Source organism: Dermacentor variabilis, chromosome 2, assembly GCF_050947875.1.
Source record: "Dermacentor variabilis isolate Ectoservices chromosome 2, ASM5094787v1, whole genome shotgun sequence".
NCBI classification, from domain to species: Eukaryota; Metazoa; Arthropoda; class Arachnida; order Ixodida; family Ixodidae; genus Dermacentor; species Dermacentor variabilis.
The window spans coordinates 245,884,259-245,902,430 of record NC_134569.1 but is presented as its reverse complement, the minus strand read 5'-3'; the positions used below and the strand labels follow the sequence as shown (position 1 = coordinate 245,902,430).

At 43.8% G+C, this 18,172-nt stretch overlaps 1 protein-coding gene across 2 annotated transcripts in view; it reads right to left on the bottom strand.

The window, feature by feature from the left end:
• The window catches only part of LOC142573216 (uncharacterized), a 217,223-nt gene that overhangs the window by 178,764 nt on the left and 20,287 nt on the right, over positions 1–18,172 (bottom strand). For both annotated transcript variants that reach the window (XM_075682806.1, XM_075682805.1), the window contains exon 2: positions 11,110–11,257. In XM_075682806.1, the coding sequence (XP_075538921.1) occupies positions 11,110–11,257 (148 nt within the window). The remainder of the gene's footprint in view (positions 1–11,109; positions 11,258–18,172) is intronic.

Sequence of the window (18,172 nt, the reverse complement as noted above, 5' to 3'; positions counted from 1 at the left end):
CGCAAACTGTTAACTGTTCAAATTTTACAAAACCGAAAATAATATCTGGCCTATACTCGCGTGGTGTGTAGGGCAAAGCCTAGGCCTACCGACGTCATCGATTGTCGCGCCAATGCCAAGAATTGGCTAATTGCTCGAGAAGCACGATAGCGATGTTGAATTTTTCGAAATTCAACAAGGACCGACGACCGGGAGCCGTAGTACTTTGAGAGCATTCAGTGCCAAGTGCCATCGACCACGATACCACAGCTGCCAAAACCAGGATTTCATTATGAGGCGCGCCGTAGAGGGAGGGGGGGACTCCTGCTTAATTTGGCTACCAAGGGATCTTTGAGTTGAATTGAATTCTAGAATTGAATTCCAGATCAAGCTACAGAACAGCTATTCGGCTTTAACTCAGGAAGAGGACCTTAGGGTTGAAGCAATGAACGACAATCTTGTGGGAATCATTAAGGAGTGTGCAATGGAAGTCGGTGGTAACTCCGTTAGGCAGGGCACCAGTAAACTATCGCAGGAGACGAAAGATCTGATCAAGAAACACCAATGTATGAAAGCCTCTAAACCTACAGCCATAATCGAACTGGCAGAACTTTCGAAGTTAATCAACAAGCGTAAGACAGCTGACATAAGGAAGCATAATATGGATAGAATTGAACATGTTCTCAGGAATGGAGGACGCCTAAAAGCAGCGAAGAAGAAACTAGGAATAGGCAAGAATCAGATGTATGCGCTAAGAAACAAAGCCGGCAATATCATTACTAATATGGATAAGATAGTTCAAGGCGCTGAAGAGTTCTGTAGAAATTTATACAGTACCAGTGGCACCCACGGCGATAATTGAAGAGAAAATAGTCTAGAGGAATTCGAAATCCCACAGGTAACGCCGGAAGAAGTAAAGAAAGCCTTTGGAGATATGCAATGGGGGAAGGCAGCTGGGGAGGATCAGCTATCAGCAGATTTGTTGAAGGATGGTGGGCAGATTGTTCTAGAGAAACTGGCCACCCTGTATACGCAATGCCTCATGACCTCGAGCGTACCGGAATCTTGGAAGAACGCTAACATAATCCTTATCCATAAGAAAGGAGACGCCAAAGACTTGAAAAATTATAGACCAATAGGCTTACGGTCAGTTTTTGCCTACAATCTACTTACTAAGGTAATCGCAAATAGAATCAGGAACACCTTAGACTTCTGTCCAGCAAAGGACCAGGCATGATTCCGTAAAGGCTACTCAATAATAGACCATATTCACACTATCAATCAGGTGATAGAGAAATGTGCGGAATATAACCGACCCTTTATATATAGCTTTCATTGATTACGAAAAAGCGTTTGATTCTGTCAAAACCTCAGCAGTCATGGAGGCATTACGGAATCAGGGTGTAGACGAGTCGTATGTAAAAATACTGAAAGAAACCTATAGCGGCTACACAGCCACCGTAGTCCTCCATAAAGAAAGCAAAGATCTCTCCAATGCTATTCACAGCGTGTTTACAGGAGGTATTCAGTGACCTGGATTGGGAAGAATTGGGGATAAAAGTTACTGGAAAATACCTTAGTAACTTGCGATTCGCTGATGATATTGCCTTGCTTAGTAACTCAGAGGACCAATTGCAATGCATGCTCACTGACCTGGAGAGGCAAAGCAGAAGAGTGGGTGAAAAAATTAATCTGCAGAAAACTAAAGTAATGTTTAACAGTCTCGGAAGAGAACAGCAATTTACAATAGGCAGCGAGGCACTGGAAGTCGTAAGGGAATACGTCTACTTAGGGCAGGTAGTGACGGCGGATCCGGATCATGAGACGGAAATAATCAGAAGTATAAGAATGGGCTGGGGTGCTTTTGGCAGGCATTGTCAGATAATGAACAGCAGGTTGCCATTATCCCTCAAGAGAAAAGTGTATAATAGCTGTGTCTTACCAGTACTCACCTACTGGGCAGAAACCTGGAGGCTTACGAAAAGGGTTCTACTCAAATTGAGGACGACGCAACGAGCTATGGAAAGAAGAATGATGGGTGTAACGTTAAGGGATAAGAAAAGAGCAGATTGGGTGAGGGAACAAACGCGAGTTAATGACATCTTAGTTGAAATCAAGAAAAAGAAATGGAGGCATGGGCAGGACATGTAATGAGGAGGGAAGATAACCGATGGTCATTAAGGGTTACGGACTGGATTCCAAGGGAAGGGAAACGTAGCAGGGGCGGCAGAAAGTTAGGTGGGCGGATGAGATTAAGAAGTTTGCAGGGATGACATGGCCACAATTAGTACATGACCGGGGTTATTGGAGAAGCATGAGAGAGGCCTTTGTTCTGCAGTGGGCGTAACCAGGCTGATGATGAATTCTAGGGTATTAGGGGCTAAAACTACAATTTAATTATGAGGCACGCCTTATTGGGGGACTCCGCATTCATTTTGACCAGCAGAGGATCGTTGAGTTGAATTGAATTCTAGGGTGTTAGGTGCCAAAACTACGATTTGATTAAAAGGCACGCTGGAGTGTGCATTAATTTCGACCACCAGGGTATCTTATAGTTGAATTAAATTCTGTGGTTTTACGCGCCAAAACCCGGATTTGATTATGATGCACACCGTAGTGGGAGACTGCGGATTAATTTTGACCACCAGGGGACCTTGGAGTTGAATTGAATTTTGGGGTATTACGGGCGAAAACCACGATGCAATTACGACTCACAACGTAGCAGGGGACTCCGGATTCATTTTTCCCACCAAGAGATTTTTAACGTGCCCCCAATGCATGGGAAACGGGCGTCTTTGCATTTCGCCCTCATCAAAATGTGGCCGCCGATGCCGGGATTTGATCCTGCGACCTCGTGCTTACCACCCCAACACCATAGCTGCTAAGCCACCGCGGCGGGTCTGACGTATCATGAATAAGTGAATCGGCGATAACATGAATGAACGCGCCGAAGCATAGATGACGGTGAGTGCACCAAATGCACACGAATATGCGAACCTGAACATTTGCTGTCGGTCTGCTATGCCTCTCTCTGTACCCCACTCACCCAGAAAAGCAGTGATATTCGCAGCTTTTACGTTTAAAACCTCGATATAATTATGAGGCATGCCGTAGCAGTGGACTTCGGAATCATTTTTACCATCTTAGGTTCTTTAACACAATGCACGATACGCGGGTGCTTTTCCACTTCGACCAGGAATGCGGCTGCCGCTGCCGGTAATGGATCTCGCGCCCCGGGCTTAGCAGCGCTACAGCAAAGCCACTAAGCCACCACGGCAGGTTCTGTTTCGACACAGGGTAAGCGAGTGACTAGGCGTAATGCGCATTCCCTTCAAGGTAGTAAAACTACCAAGCGCTTGTCCACAACAAGAACAAATGTATCACAACTAAGCCCACCCGAGAGAGACTAAGCAGAAAATAAACCATCAGGTATTGATCGCACCGAGGAACTTTAGTGCGTCAGAAACGTGACAAGTGGTTGAAGTAACGTATTTGCCAAATGAAAAAACGAAGAGAAAAGCAGCCCTATCCTGAATCAATTCATAAGGTCAAGGTTTAACAGCTTAGAATACATTTTAGCCCTGCTTCGAGTACAAGTGCAGTGTGGACAAAGCGTAATGAGCGCCGAAAGCGCTTCTCCTGTGAAGCTGTGGCCAAAGCTTCGTGTCGTCCACCCAGTCGATGTCTGCGATATTCGACGAAACAAGTGTTTGCTGAGCCGCACAGGTCGTCGTGCACATCCACTGTAAACACGGTGGCAACGGAGGCAGATGAGGCTGCCAGTGGGCGCATTGCCACGTGATCAAACAAGCAAGCGCCCTCGCGGTCGCATTGAAAATTGTCTATGTAATGCCAAAGCGAGCAGAGTGGCACCTGCCTTTTCCTATAGCCGCTGACGGCGCGATTCGCCAAGTGCCGTCACATGGCCTAAAATTAGGTCGCATGTTCCAGCGCGATGCAGAGAAACCAGCTTCACAGACGCGGCGCCGACTTTTCGTTACATTTATTGTCATCAATATCGCAAGGCGCTGCTTCCGCAACACACTTGACATGATATGAATGGCATATAATAACATGAATAGCGTGAGGTTACATGAATGACATTCATATCATGACCAATATTATGGTATAAATGACGTGAAAGTGAATGACACTACCTGACAGGCGTGACATGACAAGAATGACATTTCATGCATTCCATGACATGCCGACATCTCCTATATACCATGAATGACACACATAAAATGATATTGCATGAATTAGGTGTCATGGCATGCATGCGTGACGTGAGTGGCATAGCGTATGTCAGGACATATTTAATATATGAATGACATGTACGCCATGACGTGCATGACATGGCTTGATTGTCAGGACATGAACATAAGTTACGTGTATGACACCGATGCGTGACATAGCATGATTGAGACGTCATGACTACACAATCACGAAAACACAAGTGAGATAACATAACAATGCATGTTACGCCACCATGCCTTCGTTTATGCGAGTCATGTCACGACTTGGTTGTATTACCATGCATGTTATGTCATGTCATGCATGCACCTCATAACATGTCGTGGATGCATCTCATGCCGTGTGTCATAGCACGACAGATGTCGCGCTAGGGGACATCGGGCGACGCCACGCCACCTTCGCTCTTGAAAGCATGCGTTATCCGCGCGTTCTTTGTCCGCGCAAGCTCTGACCTGCGTTCTAACTGCGCCTCGGTAATCACCACAAAGCAAATAATGCATGAAAAACTGAATGAATTCGAAAATAAAAACGTTGGTGGTAGTGAGTTTCGAACCTACGAACCAAAGCTCGGCATTCGGATGTATTACCCACTGGGCAAAACCAGTGCCTCTTTTTTCACGCATGATATTTATTGCATCATATACATGCAAGTGTCGCACCAGCGCGTAATAGATAGCAAGCCTGTGAACCGTTTTTCATGACCCGGACCGAAATTTCCGTTGTCAAGCCCAGCATGGCGAAAGCAGTGACTTCAAAATCACCTCGACTTACTCGGGAGCGTCCCCGTCAGATTCTAGGGAAGTCTGACAAGGTAGCATGACGTCATGGATCGAAGTGCACCGGCCTCGTGCTATCTATGAGGCATTGGCCAAGCGTCTCGACGCGGTGGCTTGCTCGCAAGGAGTTCATAACTGGAAGGGCCGCTCGACGGCGCCTAACGGGACGTTAGCGCTTTCGCATTCGCAAATCATAAGAAGTGAGCTGTACCAGAAGGGAAGCTTGGTCGAGCTGATGGTGGTTCATGTTTAGAAAAGCAACAGCGTTAACGGACAAGGACTTGGGCGAAGAACACGGCACTGGCGCTGACTCACAACTGAACTTTATGTCGAGGAATATTACAGTTACAAACACGGGCCGGCAGGGCAACAACTAAAGTGACTGTACATGAGCAGCAGGAGCCATCCTGGTGACGTGGCGAAGCACATAAAATAAACCAGTGGGCCATAGCAAAAAACAAAAACAAAAGCCGATAGAAGACTTCCCTTTTCGAACTTAACAACACCCTACCGCGATACACTTTCTTGCAAATATCTCTTCTTTACTAAGAGCGACAGGCGGCTTGCTAATACATATTTCCCTCCCCTATCAATGCGGAAGGCTTCCGTATGCTCCTTTGAGGTTTCATCCTTATGAAGGAAAAAAAATCAATTATTTCTGCTTGCGGTCGGCCCCCGCCCTCTCTACCATGCAAAGGCAAGTGCAAACCCCCCGCGCTTTTTAATGATGACAAGTGCTCCTTTAATGTAATGTTCACACAGCGACAAGTCTGGCCCACATAAACCTGCCCGCATGACAGTGGCAACCTGTAAACGACGAAATACCTACATCGAACATATCTATTTTTAAACTTCTCAGAACAAAAACTACATTCCTTGTCAGGGCCCTACAACTTTTTATGCAAACGAGAACAAATCGTAGCATGTTAGTTTGGAGTGGATTTCACTACACGCACTCCACACCTACTAGCCACGTCCTTCAAAGATGCGAAAACTTAGGCAAATATGTCACCACCACCGGTCTTTTTTTGTATAGCACAAGGGTTCTTTACAAGGGTTATATACGGGAGGCATATGTGAAGAACTTGACCGGGACTTTACTGAGAGTGAAGTGAGGGCGGCTCTTCACAGTCTTAAAGGTAGATCAGCGGCTGGACCTGACGGAATAACTAACAAGATCCAGATGATGAATCAATATCTTATCTAACAGAACACTTCAATGAATGTTGGAGAAAAGGGGTATACTTAGAGAAATGGAGGGTGGCCAATACTATCCTCATACCAAAGCCAGGCAAACAACTCACACTAGACAACCTCCCTCCTATTTCCTTAACGACATGTCTAGGCAAAACTATGGAGTATGTCATCCTAAATCAACTCACGAAATACGTTGAGCAGAACGACATCCTCCCATACAACTTGATCGGCTTTCGTCCCGGGCTGTCAACTCAGGCTGCTATGCTGCTGATCAAACATCAACTTATGCAGGCCAGCCCAGCGCATACGAAAGCTATTTTGGAATTGGATGTGGAAAAAGCTTTTGATCGTATAAAGCATAAGGCAATACTTCACGTTCTCTCGGAGATGGGTTTAGGTAAGAGACTTTTTAACATGATTAACGACTTTCTTAGAAATAGAACTGCACAACTAATGCTGGGTGAGCTTAAATCAGAAGCTAAGAATTAGAGAAATAGCGGCACTCCACAAGGGGCTGTGCTCTCACCCAGGCTATTCTATTTAGCAATGTACAAGGTTGCAACAAATCTGGAGAAAATTGAGGGTATACATTATGTGGTATATGCCGACGACAGAACCATATGGAGTGCCAAGGGTAATGTAGGACAGACATAGACCAGATTACAGGAAAGTTTATATGTTGTAGAAAACACACTGAAAGACATGGGATTGAAATGCTCGGCAGCCAAATCAGAACTCTTAGTCATTAAACATCGCAGAAAAGGTCGTAAACCAAAAGGTTACATTCCGGAAGATGAGCCAAGAGTGTGCTATACACTCATAAAGGATCCGCAATCAGGCTAGTTGAAAAAATCAAGGTTCTTGGGTATCACATAGATGGAAACAATACTAACTATAGAACAATACAACATACCTCGAATAAAACAGATGAAGTCATTAGGTTACTAAGGAGAATTACCAATAGACACAGAGGCTTAGGAGAAGACAGCGCTTTGAGGCTAATACACGCGTTTGCTCTCTGTCACTTCACTTATGTGGCTGGGTTATTCAAACGGAAGCAGGCAGAACTTAACAAAGTGAAAGTGATGCTCAGGAAGCTCGTTGAAGTAGCCCTAGAGATACCCAGTAACGCTGCAACCGACAAACTCATGAGTCTAGGGGTGCACAGCACAATGGAAGAAATCGCGGAGGCCCAACAGCTAGCGCAACACGAAATATTGACAAAGTCACGAGCTGGCAGGAACATATTACAGGCAGTAGGTGCATAACTGAATAGATCAAGGAGCCAAATAGAGGCTGAAGTATAATTAAGGACTGAAGTTAGGAACAAGATCAGAACCAACCCTCTCCCCAGAAACATGCATCCAGAATATAATGTCGAAAGGAGAAAGGCAAGAGCTAAATCACTCTTGCAGGAAATAGAGCAGCAGGACCAACTGGCAGCTACAGTTGATGCTGCCTGGGTGAAAGGTAAAGAAGCATATACCGCCATTGTATCAAATTATGAAGGGGAGGTGCAAGACGCTCTCACTATTTTTACCAAGGACACCATGGTGGCGGAACAAGCGGCAATTGCTCTAGCCATCAGGAGTAATAAGTGGGCCTGCATTTACAGTGATTCGAAATCCGTTGTAAAGTGTTTTGATAAAGGCTACGTAGCTGGAGTAGCAGCAAAATTTTTTGAAAACATTGGGATTATGGGAACTGAAATCCGATGGTTTCTTGCGCAATGCGGAAAGTGCACGAGACTCAGCAAGCCTCAATGAGGTCGCTCATGACTTGGCACGAGGTCTTGCTAACCGTGACAGTCACGGCGGAGCTGTTCACCATCAAGCCAAAGAATGTAGTGACCATTTAATAACATACAATGACGTTACCAAACATTACTATTTAGGACGCAGACAATTCCTATTGCCACATTCAAAACTGAACAGGGCTCAGGCAGTCTCACTGCGCCTATTGCAAACGGGTACATATCCCACGCCGTACATTATTAATAAAATACATCCAGAGAGGGAGATTAAGATGGACTGCAATGATTGTAATGGCATCTTTGGAATCAGAGTGTCCCGCGACTCTCCCCAACCTCGTTGAATAATGGACACAGTGGGAAAAAAGGATTGAAAGCCCATTGTTTCAGGACCAACTAAGGGCAGTCCAGAGGGCCCATGATGTCGCTGAAAGGCATGGCCTGACAGTGCCAACGTTGGAGCGGCCCGCCTTGGCTTAAGAAGTCGAGCCTCCGGACCGCATTACAATAAAAGTTTTAGCGCGCGCACACACACACACACGGGTTATTTTGATTTATCTTTTGTCCCATCTCTGAATCTGTAAATCTGGCCAAGGATACTCTCCCTCTACGAAATTAGTAATGTTTACGCTGCGCTGAGCGCGCTGCTACCGAAGACATGCAGTCATTCGTTGAGGGAGAGTTTCCTTGGCCAGATTCATTGATTACAGTATGCGGGTTACCCGGATAGTCAAAGCTTGAGGGCCTGTAATAAACTGATTAAGTTGGTAAACGATACTGATAAGGTAAATAATAAATCAAAAGAACCATCGCGCTATGAAAAAAGACCGGTGGTGGTGTCAGATTTGTGTAACTTTTCGCATTGCTTGAAGGGCGTGACTAGTAAGTATGAGGTGCATGTAGCGAAATCCACTCCCAACAAACATGCCCTGATTTGTTCCCGCTTGAATTAAAAAGTTGGGCTATGACAAGGAGTGTAGTTTCTGTTCCAAGAAGCTAAAAACTAGATATGTTCAATGTAGGTACTTCGTTGTTTGCAGGTTGCCACTGAAATATGAGCAGGTTTATGTGGGCCAGACTGCTCGCTGTGTGAACATTAAAGTAGGACTTGTCATCATTAAAAGGTGCGGGGGTTCGAACTTGCGTTTGTCTTGTAGAGAGTGTGGGTGCCAACCGATAGCAGAAATAACGATTTTTTTTCTGTCATAAGGATCAAACCTCAAGGAAGCTTATGGAAGCCTTCCACATTGATAGGGGAGGGAAAGCTGTCTTAACAAGCCGTCTGTCGCTCTTAGTAATGAAGAGTTGAGATATTTGCAAGAAAGTCTCTCACGGTAGACAGTTGTTAAATTTGACAAGGAAAGTCTTGTACTTATTTTTTCTTTTTGTTTTTTGTTATGACCAACTGGTTTACACCACGTGGTTCGACACGCCACCAGGATGGCTCCTACTGCCCATGTACAGTCACTTTAGTTGTTGCCCTGTCGGCCCGTGTTTATTAATTGATATTCCTCGAAATAAACTTCATTTGTGACTCAGCGCCCATGTAGTGTTCTTGTCTGCCTAAGTCCTTGTCCGTTTGGCACTGTTACTTTCCAAAACAAAAAGCATAATAAGTGCTTAGGGGTCCTCGGACATTTTTTTCGTTGCATTAAATTTTTAAAAATTGCCTGGAGCGGATAGCGCAAGTCTAACCCTCCATCTCAAAACTCGATGACGCGACCATTACTTCTGTGAGAAATGAAAATTTTTAATTAGGAAATATCAAAATTGCGCTTATCAACTTTTTAATGAAGTAGTCTACGTCACATGTTTATATCTACGAATTGTAGGTAGTGAGTATGCAAGGCATATAGAGTTTGAACGAAATCTGATGATCGCACCGCTTTCGAGATATGCACCTCGAAGCTTGTGGTAGAAACGTCTTCTTGTTCCACTTTCTTTTTAAGAAAACGCTGTTTGATACATTGAAGCACATAATTAACTGGAAGACTAATGCATTCAGTCGCACACATTGAAAATTTATATTTCGAAAGTGGTTTAGTCCTGAAAATTTGTTCCAAGGGGCTATGCCTTGCATACTCACTAGCTACAATTGACAAACTTAAGTAGGTGCCATAAAATAATTTTTTTAAATGTGTATTTTACAACACCCACCTGCCGCGTGTGCCTTGTTGAAGCGTTCTATGTACAGCAAATGTGAATTGTGCCGTGTACTCTCACCTTGATTTCTTTTTCTCGCCTTTCTTTTACAAACTGTACGAAAGCACGATATCTGTGCTTGATTGTTGTCGTTAGTCGTTTTTATTGTGTTGACATACTTTGTGAATGGTATCCCCCCCACCCCTATGTAATGCCTTTCGGGGCCTTTAGGGTGTTCAAAATAAATAAATAAATATTAAGGGCAATCAGGCTAGTTAGTGAGTTAAGCATATAGATTTTTCGTTGAATTGTTGGCTGCCTCATCGACTAATTTAAATCAATGGTTAGAATCGCGCTATGTGCAACGCAATTTAGAAAAAAATGGCGCAGCTTAAAAGGGAAACGCCATACACACCCATGAGCAAAAGAATACGGACCACTGGGTTACCGAAAACCACTGGATTTCTTTGTAATAACCACGCATAAATGGAAACTGACGATTGCACTAAAAAGGTTGTAATGCCAAGTTTGGATTGCAGTCTCACATTTCAAGTTGCATACAGGAGAGTTTTATCGTTTATTAGTTTTGTCGCGCAATCCCTGGTCCGCATGCTTTTGGTCACGGGTGTAGAGCAGTGTAAACAAACCACTCGTTCACCTGCCAACAATGTTAGTATGTATACGGTCATCAGTGTTGCCCGGTAAAACTACGCTTTCTTTAAATGAGCGATATTATATGCGCAAATTATATCGGGATCTTTGACAGAGAAAACCAGAAAAATAGTTTGAGTTACATTATTTGTGAAAGAATAAAAGTACCGCGGAAACAACAAATTCAATTTAATAATATGTTTCTATTCCAGTTGGGCCAAGGCTGGAGCGCCTCTATAGAGTTTTTGAGATGTGTGGGAGGGAACGCATCTGCCCCCGTCACCTTTGTAAGTTCACATCTGGAAACCGAGATTTCATTTAAGCTACGCACCCTCGCTGCGAGAGGTTTCAAAGACTTACTTGCAAAAACGTGTGTAGGAGCTCTGGGCATTGTCGTGTTCTGGCAATGGTAGAAAGCCCACCTCACTGGTTATCTTCATGCGGAGGGCACTGTAACAGCTGAGGATGTCTTGCACTTCGCAAGTATTCTGGTTTCTGTAGGCAAACCCTGCAGACGCAAAGCATACAAAAAAGCGCATCCAGTGTGAAGACTTCAGGATGATGAAGGAAGTTGTTCTTTAAGCTAGCATACTGTTCTCAAGCAAGAGCAATTACAGTACTTATTTTGTTCGCTAAAATAATGGTAATACCATCACAGCGTTACTCAACATATATTTCAATTACAAGTAGTCTTGCTTTAAAATATACAACATTCACCGAGAGACTAGAGGAGTTCTTAGGTGAGGCACACATATTTGGGCGCTAATTACGTTAGACTCAAAGGACTAGTTATTATAAATTTGTTAGTCAACCTTTTATTAGAACCTTGAGGACTGTTGTTTGTATATATTTAGCCGCTAATTACGTTAGACTCAAAGGACTACAGGATTTCCGGCTCAATTTAATCCAAGCGCCAGTCAATTTAATCCCAGGGCCAGTAAATTTAATCTAAGCGCCAGACAATTTAATCCAAGTGCCAGTGATTTTATCCCGAGCACCAGTCAATTTAATCCAAACGCCACTCAATTTAATCCAGACGCCAGCCGAAATAATCCAAGCGCCAGTGAATTTAATCCAGCACAACGGAATTCAAGCACCTTTGGATTTCAAGATTTCTGAAAATTTGCGAACGTATTATGAGCTAACACATTGAAAATGAAAGAGCGGGGTGGTATACCGGTAGCTATCCTGCCACGGGACTAACGACAACTTTTGGAGGTCTTGAAGCGAAAAGCTTCGAACACCGTGCATCGAGCGAGCCGGCGTATGTCGGAATTGGCTCCGTGAGCGTGTTCGGAGTCGAATTGTCTCCGTGAGCGTGTCGGAGTGGAATTGGCTCCGTGAGCTTGTCGGAGTCGAATTGGCTCCATAAGCGTGTTCGGAGTCGGCGCAGGTGGCCACTGCCCCGCGCTATGCGTCATCGTTTGACGTTCGTCGCAAGCGCGTGTTTATCGCGGAGGCCGACGATATAACCGCTCGCTAGGGTATAGGCGTGCGCATTCAACAAGGAAGGAGAAGAGAGTGATACTACAGATACAGAGAGCTGTGTTTATGGCTGTACAGAAATCGCAAGACAGTGTGCCCAACAGTAATGAATAAAGAAGTTTAATAATCCTGCATAGCTTATGGTATATATCATTGATAATCAATTTGCATAACTACACAAGGCACACGTATAGCATAACCATAGGCTAAATCATAAAGTATAACCATAAGCTGAACCGTCAGTAGATCCATAACTTAACCCTAAGCATATCCATAAGTTAAACCGTAAGCATATCCAAGGCTAAATCATAAAGCATAACCATAAGCTAAACCGTAAGCATCACCGAACCTTTTCGCTTCGAGATATGCAGGCTTGACCTTAGCTAAGCCCCAGCCATTTTTTTTATTTTCTACTTCGTTATGATAGCGACACAGAAGATGAACATTGTCCGAATTATTTGAGAGGAAACGTCAGCATGAGTACGTCGAGTTAATGGTACACATTCGATTTGGTCATGGCTATCAAACGATAGAATAAAGGTTGATTCGAGGATAATCATTAGGCCCTCGCCGGGAGGCTTCGGTCGCTAGCGAATACGATTCACTGTTCTACTGCGATATCCGCAGCCTCCAATCAAAGACCTTGTCATCGGTACCGCTAAAACAGTCATGAATACCATTTAATTGCATAACTAATATGGCCAAGCCACTAGTGATCACAAGTGAAATACAATGCGCAGTTCGGGGTTCTTGGTGTTTTGTGCAACATGAAGTCATATACATCCAATGAAATGCGATGAAACGAGTGACTCACTATGCCTACTATAAACTCGTATACTTAAGTCACTGGTGAATATTATTCACCTATTTTACTATCCCTGAGGCAGCTTTCCCTCGTCGGTGCCGTCAGTACTATCAATGAAGCTGTAGCACGATGAGTACTTTTGCGTGACCACTGCCAACTGATACCGCCAAGTTTTAAGTCATCCCTAGTGATGCGCTCACCGCGACGTTCTCGAATTTGCATGCAGAATAGCGTGATAGATATGAAATCAAATGTAATTCAGACGGCTATTCACTAACTATAATATGATAACTATAGCAAATACTAAGATTGATTGGCTCTAGTGATGTAGAATCACTTTGTGTAGTTTGATGGTCAGAGCCATCATTCATGCACGCCGTGAATGGTATGAATGAAAGTGTCAATAAATGAGAGTTTTAATCAGTCAACATTGCTAATTTACATCGCAGAGCCATTACTGATCACTAGCGATAAGCTCTGTTCGGTGTTCTTGCACTTTTATGCTGCATAGCGTCATGCATGTCAAATGAAACTTTTAAACAATGATCCAATTATGATCATTTACGATCCCTGAGCATTTGGTCTGCTACGATTGCTACCTGATAGTGAAAGGTGAGTAGTGATCACTAGTGACAAGCTCAGTTCTTTGTTTTCATACTTCTCGCAGCCTAAAGTCATGCGTATCAAATTAAAATTGAGCCAAATCGCAATAAAAGTTTAATAACTAGGAGGTGCTAAGCATTTGTCACTAGTGATTACGAGTCACTTTGGTATGACGGCGGCAGCCATCAATCGTGCACGTAGTCATTGATATCTATCAAAATGTTATTGAATTAGTATTTTCTCTACTACCATTGCTACCTGATAGTAAAGATTTATTAGTGATCACTAGTGATGAGCTCAGTTGAGCGTTCTGTTACAATTAGAGTTTGTAGTGTCATGGATGTGAAATGATAATTCGAAGGATGATTCAGATGTTATAACGTGGGGTTACTAAAATTTAGTCACTAGCAATCACGAGTCACTTTGTGAATGGTAGCCATCATTCGTTCATTTTGCTAAAGTGAATATTTCTCCTTTGAGATTGCAGTTGTGGTCGAAATACTGGTGGTCAATGGTGACTATGTTCACTTCAATTTTCTTGACTACTTGCAAATCACAGCCTCATGGACTTAAAATGAAAGGTCGCTCAAAAGGTAATTCGAATATGAAGGCTAGGAACTGACATGTATGAGCCAATTGGCGCAAAGAAGCCGAGGTGAGGTTATAGTTGCCAACTTTCTGAATTGTTAGGCCTTGTTTCACTAGAACGGTGCAAGAGGCACCAATTGACTTGAAGAAATAAATGGAAACAAAAATGATAGCGTAGCAGGAGCAACGCTTCATCAATTGGCTTGTAGTAGGTTTATGTGCAAAAAATCTAATTCGATATTTAGCAGAAAGGGTTAGTATGTTTAAGTGCCTTTAAACTCTTGTGAAGCAATTGATTGCGTTGGAAAGACGACGCCTGTTTACCGTGCATGTAAACACTGACCATAAGAGCTACGCGTAAATATGTGATAGGAAAACTTTATTGTTATAAAATAAAAACACTTTGTTGGAAGACTGACGACTTTCCTTCGAGTGCAGAACTGAGCAGTTTTCACATATCGTGGCACTCTAGGGCAGCTTGCACAAACGTGTAGTTGTGCCTGTCGTAAGCAGCGCACTCAACTCGCAAGATGTGCTGCACTGACTCTCCCGCGGCCTCAACCAACAGTGACCGGCGATGTTGTTTCTTGGAGATACCTGGTGGTGTCATGAAAAGACGGTCGCGCCGTTCAGCAAGAAAAGCCTTCACACCAGCCTTGAACTGCAAAAAAACTTCTTCGATTGGATTGAAGAATGGGCTGTAGGGTGGAAGCCGCTTCACTGAGTGCTCAGTAGTGGCCAAGAGAACCTCCTCAGCACGGCGGTGCGCTGGCGCGTTGTCAGACAAGAACACAACTTCAGTGCCAGGTTCCTGGTGATGAACCTTCTTGGGCAGATCATCGAGAAATTCGTTGAATACAGCCCAGTGGATCTTGTCCACTAAAGTGCAATGCAGAAGGCCATTTGCAGACATGCAAGCCAAAACATTTATATTCGCACCCTTTGTGCTGGTTGCAAGACGAATAGCTGGGGCGCCTCGTTTCGCTCTGCCAAAACTTGTTGCGCACCACACGTTGAAATTCGTTTCGTCGATGTAGCACCGCGTGACTGTGGTACCCTCGTTTTGAAGCCATTGAGCGAACTTGCGGCTCTCTTCCTTGACATCAGGACGGTTACGGTCAACCGGCCTCTGAGTAATTAACTTAAGTGTATAACCATGGCCATCGAGAAGCTGATCGATGGTAGACTTGCTGATTTCGGTACCGGGAAACTTCTCTGTCAATGACATCCGGATTTGCATAAGCGTGAAGGATGGGTTCTTTTCTAGAGTTTCACGCAGGGTATTGACCACATCTCGGTCAAACTTTTTTGACGAGCCACCACGTTTCTTGGCTGTTTCGCGATCTGTTGCGGTGATTGAGCGCACAATCTTTATATTCATTCCCAGTGTTTGGGCCAATTGCTTCAAGTCCCCACCTCGTCGGTACGCATCGATGATGCGGGAACGATTAACGGCAGAAACGCGAGCGTACTTGGTCTTTTCTTCATGAGGCATCTTTCTTGGTCGTCCAGCAGCTCGCACCTTGCCTGCTTCCATGGCACAAATTTTCAAAATATTCAGTTTACATTAAAGCTGAGGCACGCCTCTCACGATGATCGCACAACGACTGACGCTGGTCAGCTGCCTGTCGTCTGCACGGAAGTGCTGCACCCCTGATAGAATCAGCCGCATGTCGTCGGCTTTAGTTAGAATGGTAGTCTTTCCTCTCGAACATTAGTTCAAGAATTTATGTTTTGTACAAAGCTGCCATAATTCCCAGACGCAAGCTCTTACGGTCTTTATTAGCCGGTATAACGAAGTGCCTCGTTTACAATATCCAAACAATCGTGGTAACACCCCATAGACCACTGCAACTTCATTGGTCGTCTGCTCGCGCCCTGCAAGAAATGGCTTTCACTATCTTGAACCTTCTGCGAAATTTGAGCGAGACACATTCGACAAATATCAGTCAAGCTTCGTTTCGCCCCCTTGCGTTCACTGGTGCAACTTGACGCGTTAGCACAAATTATTAGGCTGATGAATAAAAATTACTTTGAACTTTTTCTCCGCGACATCAAATCACTTTGATGCTCGGAAGTCTAGCTTCTTGCGAGCCCATTGTATACAGGGATGGTCTTACTTTTGCCTAGCCAGTAGCATATGGCAAATACCGGAAGCGAAACTGTGATATTCAAACGGGAAAATTCATTGTGGTCATTTGAAGGGCTTCTTAAAGTCGAAACACGAAAGTGGCAGGCTCATGGCGGTCGCGAGAGTAAGCTTTGCGCAGTTCAAGATTCGCCACTTTTGTCAGCCATTGATGAAGCTCAGGAACGCCTGGCCTTTGCTTCACAAGCACGCATTCAGCGGACGCACAGAGTGAACAGAATTATACAGGGATACAGGGATATCCATACGATGGACCTGACTAATGTCCACAAGCAATGACTGAGAGAGATGACGATAAGCAAGGCCATATATACAAATTAAGCTCTCCCTGAAAGGAATAATGAACGCACAAACACGTCAAAGCAAAATAAATGCAACCGTTCTCGGCATTTATCATTTACCATGTTATTAGTACGGCCCTCTTTAAGTGAAGGAAAACAAAACACAAATTGCAGTGCACGCAGGTATGCTTGCTTTTCAAGAGGCGTGATGCTTTTAAAAAAATTATTGTAAAGCCGTTCTTGCCGATTGCATCTTGAGCAATTATGTGTCCATTCCAGTTTCTTTGGGCGTTTCGTCGTTTGTTGCCGCCCTTTTAACTCATTCACATCATTCGCCTTTTCAAGAAATTTGTTAGAACAGCAAAGCGTCAAATGGGCCACCTTTCTCTGAACGTATCAGACCTGCGAAAACGTTCTGTACGCATCACAGCTACCATATGCATTGTAAAGCACCCTGAACGTCCTGTTCACTTCATAGCGTAATACCGCAGTTTACATATGTGCGACGTACGGGAAATGTGATGTGATCTGTCATCTCCAGGGGCCAAACCATATGAGATCCTACACAGCGTAATCTAATTACGCTGCTAACGACTTTTGTGAGATGCCCTTACAGAGAACAATTTTATATACGCGGCAAACAGAACTGTGCAAAATCACTATTTATTGCTAATGACTTGCTGATGTTCTTTATATTCTTCAAATTATTGCTGGTTTATTGAAACTTTACCCAATTGCAGCGCGTACAAGTAGACTATGTAATGGTAAAAAGTTATTGACAATTACTACTGGCTCAAACTTCTCATTTCATGATTGTCCTAACTTAATCACCTTTTGAGCAATGTTTCATTTTATGTCCATGAAGCTGCGATTTGTGAGTAGTCGAGAAAATTAAAGTGAATGTAGTCACCATTGACCACCAGTAATTCGATCACATCAGCAATCTCCGAGGAAAGTAATTAGGGGAACACATTCAATACCTCTGGCAAAATGAACGAATGGTGGCTACCGCTGTCATAACAAAGTGATTCGTGATTACTACTGACTAATTCTTATCATCTCCATGTTATTAATCTTGAATCATCGTTTGAATTACCATTTGACATGCATGACTCTATGCAGCATAAAAGTGCAAGAACACCGAACAGAGCTTATCGCTAGTGATCACTAATGGCTCTGCGATGTAAATTAGCAATTTTGACTGATTAAAACTCTCATTTATTGACACTTTAATTTGTACCATTCACGGCGTACATGAATGATGGCTCTGACCATCAAACTACACAGTGATTCTTCATCACTAGAGTCAATCAGTCTTGGTATTTCCTATACTTATCAACTTATAGTTAGTGAATAGCCGTCTGAATTACATTTCATATCTATCACGCTATTCTGCATGCAAATTCGAGAATATCGCGGTGAGCGCATCACTAGGGATGTCTTAAAACTCGGCGGTATCAGTTGGCAGTGGTAACGCAAAAGTACTCATCGTGCTACAGCTTCATTGATAGT